Source organism: Carlito syrichta, unplaced genomic scaffold (genome assembly GCF_000164805.1).
Source record: "Carlito syrichta isolate Samal-C Ts95f unplaced genomic scaffold, Tarsius_syrichta-2.0.1 Scaffold309100, whole genome shotgun sequence".
Taxonomy (NCBI): Eukaryota; Metazoa; Chordata; class Mammalia; order Primates; family Tarsiidae; genus Carlito; species Carlito syrichta.
Genome location: NW_007253196.1, coordinates 42,465 through 59,997, shown reverse-complemented (window position 1 = coordinate 59,997; position 17,533 = coordinate 42,465). Strand labels below are relative to the sequence as shown.

Here is a 17,533-nt window from a genome sequence, read left to right as displayed (position 1 = left end):
AGGGGGCGCGGGGCGTGGGTGGCTGCGCGCGCGCGGACCCCACGTGGGGCTGGGGGGCGGGGGAAGGGTCGGAAATCGAGCGTCCCGCCACGTCAGTCTCCGGCCCCGAGCCAATCCCGCGCTCGGGCTGCGGTGAGGGGGCCGCTTGTGCCGGGAAGTGGCTTCGGGAGGAAGCAGGCCGGTTTCTTCGCCGCCCCAGGAGCAGCGCCCCGAAAGCCGGCCGCGGCCCGCCGGGCTCCTCTGAGCGGGCTAGACCGGGAGGACCGCTGGCTCCCTGCGGCGAAGGCCCGACCGGTTGTTTACTTTAGGAAGCTTTGTGCGCCGGCGTTAGGATTCGTGATCCAGGCTGCGAAGAATGGCAAGTCTGGAAAATAGCAACTGTGTTTCTTTCTAAAGGATCTGCTTCTAACCCAGCGTTGCAAACCACAATGAAGAACCAGGACAAAAAAAATGGGGCTGCCAAACAATCCAACTCAAAAAGCAACCCGGGACAGCCGGAAGCAGGACCCGAGGGAGCCCAGGGGCGGCCCGGCCAGTCGGCCTCTGCGACAGAATCCGAAGGTTCCAGCAGCCAGACTCCTGGGAAGACGGAGGGTGTGTGCCAGTTCTGCTTTCCAGAGGGCAGAGGGAGGAGTGTGTGGTGCCGGCCCAGCCTCTGGAGTTAGAGGCTGAGGCCAGTGTTTACCCAGGAAGGAGGAAATGGAGAATGAGAGGAGGGCGGTGCCCAGGCCGCCACCCCCACTATGTCCTGGAGTTGGGAGACCTTCCCACTCTAAGCGCCGGAACAGAACTCTTGAGAGAAGGCCCTGACGGGATTGAATCAGGTGGTAGTCAAAGCAGACACCCTATCAGCAATCCCAGGTCCCGTTAGAAACACCTGTCAGCAGCGGAACTGGTGAAGCATTTCTGGAACTGTTTGAGTAGCAAGAAATGACTTTTGGAGGAAGGAGATGGGATAGAAGTTGCTACATGCCAGCCTTGTGTGATGGATGCTTTACCTGTTTCTTTTATGCCCATAATGTGTGGGTGGTAGTGAGCAATAGTTCTATCATTTTATAAGTAGATAAATTGAGACTTAAAGAAGTTGAGCACCTATGACTATGATTAGTTGATGGTTAAAAAGTTTTGAATTTCAGTTCTAACAACTAGATTGGCTGAATTATACTCCACTCTTATTTCTCAGTTTTTATTTTAAAAGGGAAAAAAAGGCAATATTTAACCCAAACTGGTGAGTCTGGCTGTGCCTGAAAAATTCTAACTAGTGGTATAACCATCTTATTTTTCACTTTACCCCTCATCCTCACCCGCTATAGGGGCTCAAGCCAAAACTGCTCAATCTGGAGCCCTCCGTGATGTCTCTGAGGAGCTGAGCCGCCAGTTGGAAGACATACTAAGTACATACTGTGTGGACAACAATCAGGGCAGCCCAGGTGAGGATGGGGCACAGGGTGAGCCAGCTGAACCTGAAGATCCAGAGAAGTCCCGGACCTATGTGGCAAGGAATGGGGAGCCTGAGCCGACTCCAGTAGTCAATGGTGAGAAGGAGACCTCCAAGGGGGAGTCAGGCCCGGAAGAGATCCGTGCGAGTGACGAGGTTGGAGACCGAGACCACCGACGGCCACAGGAGAAGAAGAAAGCCAAGGGTTTGGGTGAGTGGAGGGCAGCTATTTGTGAGGCTGGAGAGGGGAGGGAGTTTGGACTAGTCTGCTCTGCCAGGATTCAGAGGAAACTGGACTTCTCAGAGCGGTGAGTCACCCTCATCTAATCGGAGCCAAAGGTGTGGGAACCATAGCACAGAGTTGTGCAGGTGTTCACTGTGCAAGATCTCCTGGTCTTCAGAGCAATTGGGAGCTGGACTCCAACCTGCTCACTCTTTGAGAAAATGGAGAGTAGGAGGCTTGGGTGGCTTCTGTGCCAGCCAGCACCACTTCTACCTGCTCTTTGACCTTAGGCTTGTCCCTTCCCCTCTCTGGTCTTCGTTTCCACTTCTCTGCAGTAAGAGGATTGGACTAGGCCAGAGTTGGAAACCCAGATGTCTACATTAGCAGGCTAGCCAGGGGTGCACAAAAAACAAGAGAGTGCCTACTTTACTGAAAGGCTTGACTGCCATCTGGTTAGTTGCAGTCTCTCAACTAGCTGATTTAGAGCATGCAAGACTATAGGCTGGATGCAACCAGACTTTGTTTTCTAAAGAAAAACCAGGAATCTAGAGTTATGTGAAATCTCTGAATTTTTAATAGTTAGCAGCTAAAATGAAAGGAGCCAAACAAAACCCATCCGTGGCTTGGATTTGGCTTGTGTGCCAGCAGTTTTCAGTCTCCATGCTGATCTCTCAGGTTCTTCCAGGGAAGCAGAGGGAAGGTTCCATGACTTAGGCATAGGCAGTGAGGAAAAGATGTAACAGTCATTTGACAGCAGGGTGTGTGTGTGTGTTCAGGAATCTAGGTTAGGTGACATTATACTTTGTCCTTGTCCCTATTCCTCTCACCCCCTTATGTGTTATCCTAATTTAAAGGGGTACTTTTTTAAATCTTAGGGTCAGGCAACCCCTTCAGGTCCCCTGTGAGAGCTTTTCTGTCCTCTCAATAAATCCTGCTCTCAAAAAATAAAATAAAATCTTAGGGTCACATATATGAATAGTATCTTCATTTTAAAGCTCCCGCTTTGGCTACTTCTGTTGACAGTTTAGTATTTCTCAAGGAGGCTAAGAAACCTATTCCATTTTGTATCCTACCTCTGTCAGAAGGGCCCTATGTACATTGAAACAGTAGCCCTGAATTCATAGGTGGGACACCTTTCCTCTGTTGGTAGAGTAGGCAGTTGTTCCTCCCACCAGTAGAACTCCCTAAGGCAATTCCACAAGGATTCAGTTGTTCATTTACTAAGCATTTGTTGAGCGCATGCTCTGTGATGGCATTGTGGACAGTTCTGGGTGTAGTGATGAGCAGGACTGGGTTGGTCACGGCCTTAATGAAGCACATAGTATAACAAGGAAAGCAACTAGTTCAACAAGCAAAATATAAATTATGATAAGGGAAGACTGCCTTCAGTACTTACAAGTATGGGCCCAGGTAAAGGGCCTGCAGAGAAGGGGGTGCATGTCTTTGCTCCTGTGCTTTGCAGGGAAGGAGATCACGTTGCTGATGCAGACTTTGAACACTCTGAGTACCCCAGAGGAGAAGCTGGCAGCTCTGTGCAAGAAGTATGCCGAACTGGTCAGTTCCCCCACCTTCTGCTGGCACTTACCCTGCTGTTGGGAAATCAGCAGGCCACCAAGTGTGGGATTGGGGGTGCAGGGGAAGGTGGGTGGCTTGATTCCTGTTCAGCCTTTCTCTGAACCTTTCTTTTTTTTTTTTTTTGAGTTGGAGTCTCACTCTGTCACCCAGACTGGAGTGCAGTGGCCGTTCCCGGCCACCGCAGCCTCAACCTGCTGGGCTCCGGCAATCCTTCCGCCTCAGCCTTCCAAGTAGCTGGAACTACAGGCGCGCGCTAGCACGCCTGGCTAATTTTTTGATTTATTGTAAAGATGAAGTCTCGCCAAGTTGTCCAGGCAGGTCTCGAACCTGCGGGCTCAGGCAATCCATTCACCTCAGCCTCCCAAAGGGGCGGGATTACAGGCTGAGCCACTGAGCCCGGCTGAACCTTTCCCCCATCTGTTGAATGGGGAGTCACTTCCCAGCCAGCCTCTTCATGGCTGACAGTAAGAGAGGAAACTGCACATTCCTTGAAAGAAATTTCTCAAAGAATGAATCCCAGGTGGTGAGTCCTAGCTCCTGGCCTGAGCCCAAGATACCATGTGATCTTACTGTGTGTTTCTCTGTGCATCTCCCTTATATGTGAAGGTGCATAGTGCCATTATCACACTTAACACAATTCACACTAGTCACTTGCCTTTTATTCCAGAGCAGTCTTCCTGTCACTGCCTCCCATATTCTCCATGATACTTAACTTTTTTGCAGAAACCAGACTATTTGTCCTATATTTTGCCCCGCTTCTGACCTTTTCTTCTACACGGTAGCATTTAACTTGTTTCTTTTTTTTTTTTTTTTTTTTTGGGTTGGAGTCTCACTCAGTTGCCCAGACTGGAGTGCAGTGGCCGCTCCCGGCTACCGCAGCCTCGCCTGCTGGGCTCCAGCGATCCTTCCGCCTCAGCCTTCCGAGTAGCCGGAATTACAGGCATGCGCTGCCATGCCCGGCTGATTTTTTTGATTTATTGTAGAGATGAGGTCTCGCTGCCCAGGTGGGTCTTGAACCCACGGGCTCAGGCAATCCACTCACCTCAACCTCGCAAAGGCGCGGGATTACAGGCTGAGCCACCGAGCCTGGCTAACTTGTTTGTTTATCCCTTAGTTTCTATAAGTAAAGTAGAGGTTTACTCTAGAAGCTTGATCCAATTCAGGGTCAACTGTTTTTAATAAGAATTCTTTATAGGTGATACTCTGTACTTCATGTTGTATTACAAGACATACAAAGTATGCTCTTCCCACTTGGATTGGGGGGGCAGCCAGATCCCTCCTTTGTCAGTTCCCCCATCTGAATTTGAACTAACAACTTCCTCCATTGATGGTCATAGCCTAATGATTTATTTTAAAATTCTTTCATTCCCTGGCCAGGCACAGTGGCTTGTACCTATAATGCCAGCACTTTGGGAGGCAGAGGTGAGAGAATTGCCTGAGCCCAGGGGCTTAAGACCAACCTGGGCAATATGGTAAGACCTCGTCTCTACAATAATTGAAAAAATTAGCTGGGCGTGGTTGTGCGTGCCTGTAGTTTCAGCAACTTGGAAAGCTAAGGTGGTAGGATCACCTGAGCCCAGCAGGTTGAGGCTGTGGTGGCCATGAGCATGCCACTGCACTCCAGCCTGGGTAACAGAGTGAAACTCTGAATCAAAAATAAAAATAAAATCTAATAGTCAAACTAAAAAAGTAAAAAGAGACCAGGCATGGTGGCTTACACTTGTAATCCTAGTACACTCAGGGCCACCGCAGCCTCGACCTGCTGGACTCAAGCGATCCTTCTACCTCAGCCTTCCAAATAGCTGGAACTACAGTTGCGCACCACCACACCCAGCTAATTTTTTGATTTGTTGTAGATATGAGGTATTGCCAAGTTGCCCAGGCTGGTCTCAAACCCGTGGGTTCAGGCAGTCCTCTTGCCTCCGCCTCCCAAGGTGCTGGGATTACAGGCATGAGCCGCCATGCCCGCTTGTCAATATTGAAGTGACTAAGAATGAGAAAAAGAATCAAGTTAGGGAGAGAACTGGTGAACCCAGTGCCAATGTTTTAAAGGAATGAGAGGGAGTCACAGGGGTCTATTAATGGGAACAAGTTGGGGTTACAGGTGGTCTTATCCTAGGACATAGATGTCCAGCAAGTTGAGGCAGTGCTCTGAATTGGAGTCAGAGCTGGGATAGTAGATGATGTCTGCTGTGTGGCCCCTGCTTGTCCTAGTGAATGTCCCATTTCTGTATCCCTACAATGGACCCTTTGGGGTTAATGGGAGGAATGTATGAAAGGGTGTAGGTCAGGGCAGCTCAGGACACCCTGGAGCCACATGATGATCCCTGTGAGGAGGGCCCCACGGGGTACACACCTGTCCCCCATCCCCAGCTGGAGGAGCACCGGAACTCACAGAAGCAGATGAAGCTCCTGCAGAAGAAGCAGAGCCAGCTGGTACAGGAGAAGGACCACCTGCGTGGCGAGCACAGCAAGGCCATTCTGGCCCGCAGCAAGCTTGAGAGCCTGTGCCGCGAGCTTCAGCGGCACAACCGGTCCCTCAAGGTAGGCCCGTGCACCCTGGAATGGGCAACCCTGGTTTCCTTGATTTCTGCCTAATCTTTGGTGAGCTTTCCCCTAAAAAAAGTAGCTTGTGGCATAGAAACACATTTCCCGGACGGGTGCAGTGGCTCATACCTATAATCCCAGCACTTTGGGAGGCCGAGGTGAGAGAATTGCCTGAGCCTGTGAGTTCGAGACCAGCCTGGGCAGCTTGGCAAGATCTCATCTCTACAATCAATCAAAAAATTAGCCGGGCATGGTGACTGGGGGGGAAGGATCGCCTGAGGCCAATAAGTCGTGACTGTGGTGACTGGGAGCATGCCACTGCCCTCCAGCCTGGGTGACAGAGTGAGACTCCAACTCAAAAAAAAAAAGGAACACATGTCCCCAATAGTGCCCTATCTACTTGTAGTTGTGTTAGATAAGGTAAACACTGAGGTCCTAAGAGAGCCCAAAGTGCAGTAACCTTAATATTTCTCACTGAAATAGCAACCCTAGAAAGCAGAGGTCCAGCCTCCACAAGCAGCTCTTGTCTCAGGGATTGCTCAGTTGGCAGCCTGGGTCCTTCCCATGTTCTGCTTTTCCTAGGATGTGGTCAGTCTGTGGTTATAGCCAGTTTAACTGCAACCTTCTAACTTTTCTTCCTATATGTAAAAGATTACATATAGTGTTTTAAATGAAACTATCATATATGTGCTGTTTCATGTCCTGTTCCTTTTTTTCACTTTATTTAATGCCTTATCTTTCCCTGTCAGTTTATGTAGTGCTGTCTCATTTCTTTTAACAGCATCATCGTATGGATGTCCTGTATTTTGTTTGTTTTTTGAGTTGGGGTCTCACTTTGTCGCCCAGACTGGAGTGCAGTGGCATGCTCATGGCCACCACCCCAACCTGCTGGGCTCAGGCCATCCTTTCACACCTCAGCCTTCCAAGTTGCTGGAACCATAGGCATGTGCCACCACACCTGGCTAATTTTTTTGATTTATTGTAGAGACGAGGTCTCACCAACTTGCCCAGGCTGGTCTCAAACCCCCGGGCTCAGGCAATCCTCTCACCTCCACCTCTCAAAGTGCTGGGATTACAGGCATGAGCCTTTGCCCCTGACTAATGTCCTGTATTTTATTATACCCTAGTTAAAGTATTTTTTAGTTGTTTCCAACTTTTCATTATTACATGGAGCTGCAGTGAAAAATTATTTTTGCATATATATCCCTGACCAGTTACGTAGAATTTATCCTTAGCATAAATCTCAGAAATGAAATGGTTGGGTCAAAGAGTATGCTGATTTTAAATTTTAATAGATTTTGCCAGATTGCCTTCCAGTGAGGGAGCAGTGTGCCACCCATCATCAGTGTCTGAGTGCCTAATTCTGTACAACTTTGAGAACCCTGGTTATTACTAAATTTTAACAATTTGGTCTCTGAGGGCACGGGTGCATGAAAACACATTAAAATGAGAGCACTTAATCTGAAATCTGCAAGAATAGGCCTCAGGAGATCCAACTTGCTTCAGAAAGACTCTTACATGTGTACCTGCATTTTTCTTGGGGGTGAATCTTACTTGAATGTCACTTGATATACAGAGGGTTCCATTGGAGCCCCCATTACATGACATCCTGGAGCCTGGCTATTCATGTTAGGAACAGGGAGGGCCGTGGGCAGAGACCATCAGTGGACTAGTTGGGCTTGCCTTGTGAGGCTGGCTGGGGATCAGTGGGTGATGGCACTAGGGCTGACTTCTCTGCCCAGGAAGAAGGTGTGCAGCGCGCCCGGGAAGAAGAGGAGAAGCGCAAGGAGGTGACCTCGCACTTCCAGGTGACACTGAATGACATTCAGCTGCAGATGGAACAGCACAATGAGCGCAACTCTAAGCTGCGCCAAGAGAACATGGAGCTGGCCGAGAGGCTCAAGAAGCTGATTGAGCAGTATGAGCTGCGAGAGGAGGTAAGGTGGTCACTGCAGCTGTCATGACCAGGAGATTGTGAGGTTCTGGGTGTGTGCCGGGCACTAGGATGACACGTTTCAGGCTTCATCCTATTCTTCCTCCTCCTTCCTTGGGAAGAGAATAATGCCGTTCCTTGTAGACAAGAATGAGGTGTGGACGAGGTACACTGCCAATCACACAGTCCCAGGTTCACAGTATTTTGCCCCAAACAACTGAGCCAGGTGTCATTTGAAGTTAGAGCTAGCCACATCTTAGAATGGAGGTACGTACTCTGTTATTAAGCACCCTCAGCAGGGCCTTGGAGCAGAATCTCCAAGATGGCCATGTTAATATTTATGGAATGGAACTTGCGAATACTCACCTAGATTATATTACAGTGGTGCAGGTCAAGTTTGGCTGCCAGCTTATGACACTGTCCGTTTTCACAATTTTGTAGAGTTTGAAATTGTAGCAGAGGGGACTGTACCTGTGGTCAGTGATAAATTCTGGGAACTGTGTCCACTGATTCCTTGCTGCTTGCTGCTCCTGCCACTTGAAAGGGCAGGATGTCAGCCGGGCATGGAGACTCACGCCTGTAATTCCCAGCACTTTGGGAGGCAGAGGAGAGAGGATTGCATGAGCCTACTGGTTTGAGACTAGCCTGGCCAACATGGCAAGACCTTGTCTCTAAAATAAATTTTAAAAGTAACCAGCTGTGGTGCCGCACATCTGTAGTTCTAGCTACTTGGAAGGCTGAGGTGGAAGGATCACCTGAGCCCAGCAGGTTGAGGCTGTGGTGACTGTGAGTGTGCCACTGCACACCAACCTGGGCAACACAATGAGACTCTGACTCAAAAAAAAAAAAGAGAGAAAGGGCAGGATGTTACTGCATTAGCTGGTGATGGCTGCTACCCCGGGGTCTTAAATCTTTATGTTCTCCCTGCCAGCCACTTGACTATTTTGGGCCTGTTTGGGCCTGTTTCCTCCTTGTGAGAAGGGAGAGCCATAGGTACCTTACAGGGCTACAGAGACCTGCTCTGGACTAGGTCTTTTCCCAGCCCCTGGGGTATGGTGGCGGGTGAGATGGGAAATCCTGCCTCTTGGCCTTAGGCCAGTGTGGCAATCACGTGTGCCTGACCTAGAGGGCACTCTGCTTCCTGCTTCCCCTCCCATGCTTCATCCTTTGGGAACAAGGCTGCTTGCAACACATTCGATTTGAGGAGAATTGGTTTGTTTCTTGTCTCAGCACTAAGAGAGACAGAGGCTTCCTAGGCCACTATAATGAGGCATGAACTTCAAGAATTCCCTTTGTCTCCCTCAAGGCAAAGAGGACTTAGTACTACCAGGCTATGCTGCTTCTCATTTACAGCCCTTCCCAGAGAGATTCAGGCACTCGCACCATGTCCCACGCTGTCCCCTCTAGGCACCTTCCCTTCCCCATCCAGAATACAAGTTGAGTTCCCCCACTTTCCTTATGTCAGTTGATTTTTACCTTTGAAGTAGCATCTGAGTCTGTCACCTCCTCTCCATCCCTGCTGTCTCACCTGGCCCAAGTCCCCAGGGCTTCCCAGCAGGCAGCCATTTCTTGGGATGTACATGTCTAGTCTTCATCTATAAATATGGCAAATCTCTACCCACTAAGATAGGCTGTGGTATTCATAGTGGCATTATTTGTGCTCGTTCTTGACATTTACAAGGGAGTTAGGGGCCATAGAAGTGAGGGCTACTAACCCCATGGGGTATATTTTCTTCTTGGCTTCTCGTGAGCTGATTTCTACCCATAAGCCCCTGTACTTACCTAGGTCTCACTCACTGAGAGAGAAGGGAGGTGAGGCTGGGAAACTGAAATTCCAGGGACTTAGGCACATGTCCTGTGGTACATGTAGGATTCCAGCATGTGAGATTGAGATGGGAGGCTGGTCAAAGTGCCCTGATCTGTGTAGATGGGGCCTTCCTGAGAAATGGAGCCCTAATAAGCCAACCGTCCCACCATCTTTGCTGTAGCATATCGACAAAGTCTTCAAACACAAGGACCTGCAGCAGCAGCTAGTGGATGCCAAGCTCCAGCAGGCCCAGGAGATGCTGAAGGAGGCAGAGGAGCGGCACCAACGGGAGAAGGATTTTGTGAGACTCAGACCCTGGGTTAGGGTGGAGTATATGGGAGGAAGTGGATTGGATTCTGGTTCAATTCATGGTCTAGGCTATATGGGGAAGGTTGCTCCTGACCAGACCAGGCGTAAATTCCTCACATACTAGTCAGAGAGCCCAAAGCCTCTCTGGGTCTGGTGCTTGTGGCTGCAAAAGGTCAAACGTAGCCCCTGAGGACTTCTGACAAAGTCTGGGGTTCTGTCTTGGAAATAGCTCCTGAAAGAGGCAGTGGAATCCCAGAGGATGTGTGAGCTGATGAAGCAGCAGGAGACCCACCTGAAGCAGCAGGTGAGACGATGTGTGACCCGACCCTGTGCCTCCAAGATCCCCTCACTGGGCCCCATCCTGGGGGGAGTGAACCGAGTCCCTCGTTCTAGCTCTGCCCGGACTGTTGTGTGGCCTTGGTTGAGGCTTTGTTTTCTCTGGACCTGCCCAGCACCTATGCGGTGGTGACCAGGTAGCTAGGTGAGCTCAGAGAACTTCATTCCTGGCTCAAAAGGGTTGCTTTTGAAGCTATGGGGATAGAAGAGTTATTTTTAGCTATGTAAGTTAAACTTGATTCCAAAAGGAAAGTTTGAAAATAAACATAAAGGTAAAATATATGTCACCCTAAATCCTACTTTCTAGTTTTAGCATTTTGTATTATGTCCTACTGAATATATAGCTTTTAGCCAGGTACAGTGGCTCATGCCTATAAACCTAGCGCTTTGGGAGGTGGAGACAAGAGGATTGCCTGAGCCCAGGGGCTCAAGACCAGTCTAAGCAACTTGGCGAGACCTTGTCTCTAAAATAAATTTTTAAAAAACTAGCCAGGCATGGTGGTATGTGCCTGTAGTTTCAGCTACTTAGAAGACAGGCGAGGCCGGGCCCAGTGGCTCACACCTATAATCCGAACGCTTTGGGAGGCCGAGGTGGAGGATTGCCTGAGCCCACAGGTTCAAGACCAGCCTGGCCAGCTTAGTGAAACCTCATCTCTACAATAAATCAAAAAATTATCCAGGCGTGGTGGCACATACCTGTAGTCCCTGCTACTTGGAAAGCTGAATGAAGCAGAAGGATCACCTGAACCCAGCAGGTCAAGGCTGTGGTGGCCGTGAGCATACCACTGCACTCCAGCCAGGATGACCGAGTGTGACTCCGACTCAAAAAAAGACTGAGGTGGAAGGATTGCCTGAGCCTAGGAGGCTGAGGCAGCGATGGCCATGATCACGCTACTGCACTTCAGCTTGGGTGACAGAGCGAGACACTGACTCAAAAAAAAAAAAAATATATATATATATATATATAGCTTCTGTTTTGTTTTAATGAAAAATAGCATCTCAGTAGAATTACTGAGTCAAAGGGTCAATTAATGAAAAATAGCATCTCAGTAGAATTACTGAGTCAAAGGGTCAAGAAGGGGTCAGAATATGCCGACCAGAGGTGCCTTCCAGAGAAGCCCAGTCTTATCTGTGGGCTTCTCTCTCACCCAGCTTGCCCTATACACTGAGAAGTTTGAGGAGTTCCAGAACACACTTTCCAAAAGCAGTGAGGTATTCACCACGTTCAAGCAGGAGATGGAAAAGGTAACAATGGTCCAGGGAGGGCATGGCTGCTGGGGCACAGCTGCTCCCCTGATTCAGAATTGAACCCTGAGCCTGCCTTTAGGAAGCTCCCATCTAGGGAGTGCCTCTTGGGGAGATCTTTTTAGTAACTGATTGATACCAAGGGTGGGGCCGTTAGGAGGACTCACAGTTTTCCTCCTCTCAAGAAAGTGCCAGTGGTATGTACACCCTCCAGGTTGTCCTGGAGATGGGCGATCTTGTCATTTCTTGTTATTGGTAGTGGACATTTTAACTTGAGGCTCCCTGGTAATGAGGTGGCACAGAAGCCTTGACTGCGCCCTGTAATGCCTTGCCCCCTGGGATCATTCCCCACCTTAGAGAGACAGATGCACAGGCACCCCAGCTCTAATTGTTTCCTTCCATCTGTCATGTAACCCAGATGACTAAGAAGATCAAGAAGCTGGAGAAAGAAACCACCATGTACCGGTCCCGGTGGGAGAGCAGCAACAAGACCCTGCTTGAAATGGCTGAGGAGGTGGGCTGACTGTGGTCTGCAGCCAGGGCTGGGGTGTCAGACTCTTTTCTGTACTTTCAGTCATTGACAGAGCTAGCATGAGGTAGAGGTGGGATTTGCGCACATTTCTGTCCAAGTCCCAAAGCAGTGCCAGCCCTCTGGCCATGGGAGTTGGTCAACCCGGTGGTAGATCTGCAGTGAGAGTGAAGGAAGCAAATGGGAGAAAGAGAAAACAGGAAAAACAGGTGCCCATGATGTGCGTGGTTTATAAGACAGCCCAGGTTATTTATGACTTCATGGTTTATAGTGTGAAAGAAAGGAACTAACACTGATGGAGTGGCACTGACCTTGCTGAATACTTTCGATATGCTGGTTCGTTGAACCTCTTGAGATGCGAGGTTGATATTTGTTGTACATGTTTTGCAGATGAGAGAGGCTTAAAAGCCAAATCCTTTGTCAAGGTTATCTGGTAGATAAATGAAGAAATACATAGTCTCTGAGTCATGCCCCTTCTCTGCACAACATTGCCCCAACTGACAACCTGGTCAAGGCATCAACTAGGACTGTTTCCTAGAAGAGGCCAACTTTGGATTCTGGTCTGCTCCTAGTCTTGTTAAGGTGTTTGCTGCCAAGGAATGACATTAAGTGGGACCGTTAGTGGTGTGGCACTGAAGGCCCAATTTCTCTCCCTAGAAGACACTCCGGGACAAAGAGCTGGAGGGTCTGCAGGTGAAAATCCAACGGCTGGAGAAGCTGTGCCGGGCACTGCAGACCGAGCGCAATGACCTGAACAAGAGGGTACAGGACCTGAGTGCTGGTGGCCAGGGCTCCCTCATTGACAGTGGTCCTGAGCGGAGGCCAGAGGGGCCTGGTGCTCAAGCACCCAGCTCACCTAGGGTCACAGAAGCACCTTGCTGCCCCGGAGCACCGAGCACAGAAGCATCAGGCCAGATTGCCCCCCAGGAGCCTGCCTCCGCCAGGGCCTAGAGAACCTGGTGCTGGGGCTTGCTGGGAAGGGAGCAGGTAGCCCAGCCAGGCCTGGCCCATGCAAGGTTCCCATGCTGAGCAGTTCAGTGCTAAGGCCAGGTATTCTGATGTGGCTGGCACCTGACACTTGCAATTTTGGATTTTGTGGGTCAGTTTTACGTGCATATGGCGTTGTGCAAGGCCTCATGCATTTATGTCTATAAGTGTACCGTGGGCTTGCAGTGGGGTGGGAGTATGTACAGATGAAGTCAGTGGCTCCTCTGTGAGCTGAAGAGTCTCAAGAGGAGCTGTCATCTGTAGCTGCCATCACAGTGAACTGGCAGGACAAGTGACTTGAGCAGTTTTCTGCCTGATGTGAGGCTCAGATCCCTCCTGGCCCTTCAGAGCTCATGACAAGTGATACACCCGGGACTTGACTGCATTTCTCTTGTGAGTGGGGCTTGGGCAGCTCGGGCTCTCCTAGCTCCTCTAGAGGCTCCTCTGCTTCTCTTGACCTGGAAGCAGGGTCCCCAGGCAGAGCCTTAGCAGGGCACTCAAAGCAGGTGATTGGACTGCTTTCCTGCCAAGGACAAGGGACCTGGAGAATGGTTCTGTGTGGGATGACGTGCTGGTTGGGAGCCCTTGGGCACCACTTCCCCTGCCCTCTGGTAGTGCCAGGACCAGGCCAGTGATGCTTCTCAGTAGCCTTATCATTCACAGGTGCCTCTCTAGCCTGCACAAATGATTGACGAGATCACCCAAAGGATTCTTTCTGAAGGTTTGTTTTTTTGTTTGTTTGTTTTTGGGAGGGGGGTTTGCACATGAGAGTGTTTGTATTGAGGACCTTCTGAGGAAGAAAGAGGGGAGCTGTAGCGGTGGCGTCTGGGCCTGCCTCCAGTATCCCACCCCTTTCCCCCACCCTGACTCCTTTGCCATCCTGGCGCCTAGGTCTCCTGTGTGTAGAGACCAAGTTGGCTGTAGAAAGGGAAAGGGAGAGGCTTCTGACAGCTTTGCTGCAAGCTTACCTGTGGGATGCTACCACTGGTTCCCCTCAGCACCATCTCCATGCAGCAGATTCTGGGCCCCGGGTCCAGATGCCCCCTTGGCTTTACAAGTCTGTTTCTGCTTCCTGCCCCTGTCCCCCAGGTGCCCGAGTGCACAGTCCTTGAGGTTTGCCCTGACTCCATTTCCTGATACCCCCTTGCCCAAGGAGTAAGAGTCCTTCTTCCTGTGTGGGAACCCACAGTTGTTGTCTGACAGGTAGAAAATAAAGTTCAACAATTGACTGAGCCCCAGAACCCCATGAAATGGCTGCAGACAGCTGTGTTTGTTTCCCTCCCCACCTTTAGTACATAATACTATGTACTGTATATAGCTACTCTGTTGGCCGAAGGTTCTGCTGGTTGCAGACTTGCCAGGATGTTGCTAGTCTCTGTGCAGAGCACTTTTCTGGGACAAGAGAATGAGTCCTAGATCAGGAAGCGGGGCTTTGCTGGACTAGAAGTACAGTGCCCCATTCCTAGCTGGGCGTCAGCCTCAGTGTAGCTGAGGGAGCCACAGACCAAGAGATAGGAGGGTTGGTGTTTCGCTTCTTGCTGTATTTCTTTGAAGTGAGCTTATCGTCCTGTAGTCCTTCATCCTCCATACCTAGCCTATTTCAGATAAGTAGGCTCATGATTAAGTACTCCTGAATCGTGTTGACTTAGACCAGAGATGGCAAGTGGCCTTGGCAGGTGGCACTGATCTGCTTCACAGTGTTTCTTGCCAATCCTTGGATATCCTTCCTTCACATGGGAAATGCCCTCAAGCAGGGATGAGTGTTGAGCTCTATCTGCCATCCCTGGCTGAATTGCTGCTCTCTCTGGAGAAGGATCCCCAAGGTCTTTGCCTTCCCCTCTGAATCCCTGTGCTTGGAATGCCTCTTCTGCTCCAGGAAGGCCTTCTGCCTCCCACAGCCCCTGTACCAGGCTGGGATACAAGAGCTGCCAACCTGGCAAGAGTGTTTGCTAGTCAAGCAAGGTGTGCAGAGGAGGCAGAGGTAGCCGTCTGCCCCGTGAGGAAAGCGGAAAGGCCTACGGTGGCCAACATAATTGCCTGCCTCACTTCAGCTACCTCTTAAAAGCCTGTGGGGGGTGAGGCTTTTGGGCCCCAGTGTCAGGGTACAGGAGGCTACAGGGAGCAGGGGCCCCTGCTGAACTTCTCGGACCAGGAATGTGGCGCCCAGGCAGGGTGGAAACTTGGCCTGAAATTCAGCTCTAGCCATTTGGGCAAGTCTAGATGGGCGTCCCCTTTCTCTTCTTCTCCACTGACCAAACCTTAACCAGTCACTACAGCTGCTCTGCTTTCTCTGCTTTCCAAAGTCAGCCCAGGTCCTGGGCCAGATGCAGGGGCGGTGGCCTATCCACAAGTGAAGGCCAGTGCCTTCCTCACCCGGGTGGGCCCCACACACATGACCTCAGTTTTAGGACCAAGAGCTGTGTTGGTATCATAGATTGCTAGCTTTTCCTCCAGGGGCCACAGCAGGTGGAGCCCAGAGCCCAGGGCTCTGCTGACATAATTTGTCTTCAGGACCTTGTCCAGCTGAGAGTTTCGTGTACACCAGATTCTGAGAGGTGTCAGCAGCACTTTTTTAAATTTGTTGTTTGTATTCCATGAGGTTTTTGGACCATGGGCTGAGCTCAGGCACTTTCTGTAGGAGAATGTTATTTCTGTAAAGATGGTTATTTAACCCTCCTCCACCCCATCACAGCAGCCCTGCCGAGGACTGGCCCAGAGGCCAGTGGAGCCGCCTCGTGGCCACGGGGGAGGGCCGAGGCCTGCTGAGCTGATTCTCCAGCTGCTGCCCAGCCCTCCCGCCTTGCACAGCACAGAGGTGGTCATACCAGGGACAGCCAGGCGCCTGCCTGCTCCTCCCTTCCTGGGGGAGGGGTGCTGCCTTTGTCCCTGTCACTGCTTTCCTTATGGCCAGACCTGGCCACTCAGACTTGTTTGAAGCTGTGCTGGCAGCTTTTTTGTCTCCTTTTGGTATTCACAACAGCCAGGGACTTGATTTTGATGTATTTTAAACCACATTAAATAAAGAGTCTGTTGCCTTATTTGTTTCTCTCCTGACCTGTGTGCTCATTTGATGCTTTTGGATCTGCTGCAGAGTGGTTGTAGCTGTGCCTTGGCATCTGGTATCTTCTAGAGTGCCTTCCACCCGTCAGCACAGTCTAGACACTGGCAGATTCACTTGTGCTGCCTGAGGGGAGCTTGGCAGAATTGGCAAGACGCTTGTATACATAGAACATCAGAGACGATTTCTTTCACTCAAAAAAAACCTGTCCCTGGCCTCTGTGGACTTACAGGCTAGTGAGGGGAAAGGGTACTTTTAGGTATAGAAAGGTCAGTGGTGCCGTGGGAGCAAAGAGGAGCAAGGGAAGAGGGAGGATACCTGAAAGGTCCTTCTGCCGCAGTGGCCAGGCAGAAGCTGAGCAACTTTGCTTGGTAGCCAAGTGGTGCGCCTGGAAATGCAGGTACACGGAGGCTGAGGAGAGGAGGCTGAGCCCAGAGCCTATGTGTCAGATAATGAGTTTGGACTAGATCCAGAGGGCAAGGGGGACTCTGAAGATGTTTAAAAGGAAGTTGGTAGGGTCCATGAGGAAGGCAGAAGGCAGGGAAACCAGAGAGCTAAGCATAGACCAGTTGGGGTTAAGGTAGGTGGCACATCACTGCTCTTTGGGTCTCTACTCCGGGCAGCATCCTGTAGCACTGGCCCATCCAGGGGGCTGCATGGGGCCTCCAGTTCCCTTCGATTTTATGCATTCCTTGCGACCACATTCTCCAGTTCTTCAGAAGTGGGTCTTTTTTTTACACAGCCCCTATTTCCTCACCTCAAGCCTGGGCATTAAAGCTGAGGCTCCACGCGGGTTCAAGACCCGCCTGGGCAACTTGGCAAGCCCTCATCTCTACAACAAATCAAAAATTAGCTGGGCATGGTAGCACACGCCTGTAGTTCCAGCTACTTGGAAGGATCGCCAGAGCCCAGCAGGTCGAGGCTGCGGTGTCCAGGAGCAGCCACTGCACTCCAGTCTGGGCGACAGAGTGAGACTCCAACTCAAAAAAAAAAAAAAAAAAAAAAAGCTGAGGCTCCTACACAGAAGACAGCTGCTGGTGGCCTGACCCAGTGTCCTCTTTGGGGCCTGGGCTGGTCTGGCACAGAGGTTGGCACATGGTGAATGCCCTAAAACAACAGACAACCCAAGGGCTCTTCCCTTTTGGCCTCCACAGGAAGATGTGCCCACACACTGTGATGGTCCCAGCAGAGCCTCTAACCCTAATAGGTTGGTGTTTTTGAGCTGGTTTTGGTTCCAGTCAGAGATCAGGAGGGGCTGGGAGGCTGCCACCCCAACTCGGAGCTTCCAAGCAAAAAGCAGCTGAGAGTCACTTAAGGTTCTGGCTCCTCCCCCTTGAAGCAGCTGAGAATGGGAACTGCAGAGGTGCCTGCTCTCCTGGGCGGGCACTCACCTCTCTAGCAACTCTGGTGGGGGAGGAGAGGACTTTTCCTGTTGTCCTCCTTCCCTCTGACCTCCCCTGGTGGTCAAAAAAGTTCTGCCGGGCTTGGTGGCTGAGCCTGTAATCCCGCGCCTTTGGGAGGCTGAGGTGAGTGGATTGCTTGAGCC

The 17,533-nt window shown here is 50.7% G+C and overlaps 1 protein-coding gene across 1 annotated transcript; it reads left to right on the top strand.

The window, feature by feature from the left end:
* The first annotated feature begins 208 nt into the window (after positions 1-208).
* On the top strand, positions 209-15,967 carry TXLNA (taxilin alpha). The gene is made up of 10 exons (XM_008066756.1): positions 209-594; positions 1,314-1,649; positions 3,124-3,215; positions 5,610-5,780; positions 7,526-7,720; positions 9,705-9,824; positions 10,062-10,136; positions 11,321-11,413; positions 11,832-11,927; positions 12,600-15,967. The coding sequence occupies exons 1-10, from the start codon at positions 429-431 to the stop codon at positions 12,891-12,893; spliced, it is 1,638 nt and encodes a 545-aa protein (XP_008064947.1). The 5' UTR covers positions 209-428; the 3' UTR covers positions 12,894-15,967.
* The last annotated feature ends 1,566 nt before the right edge of the window (positions 15,968-17,533 follow it).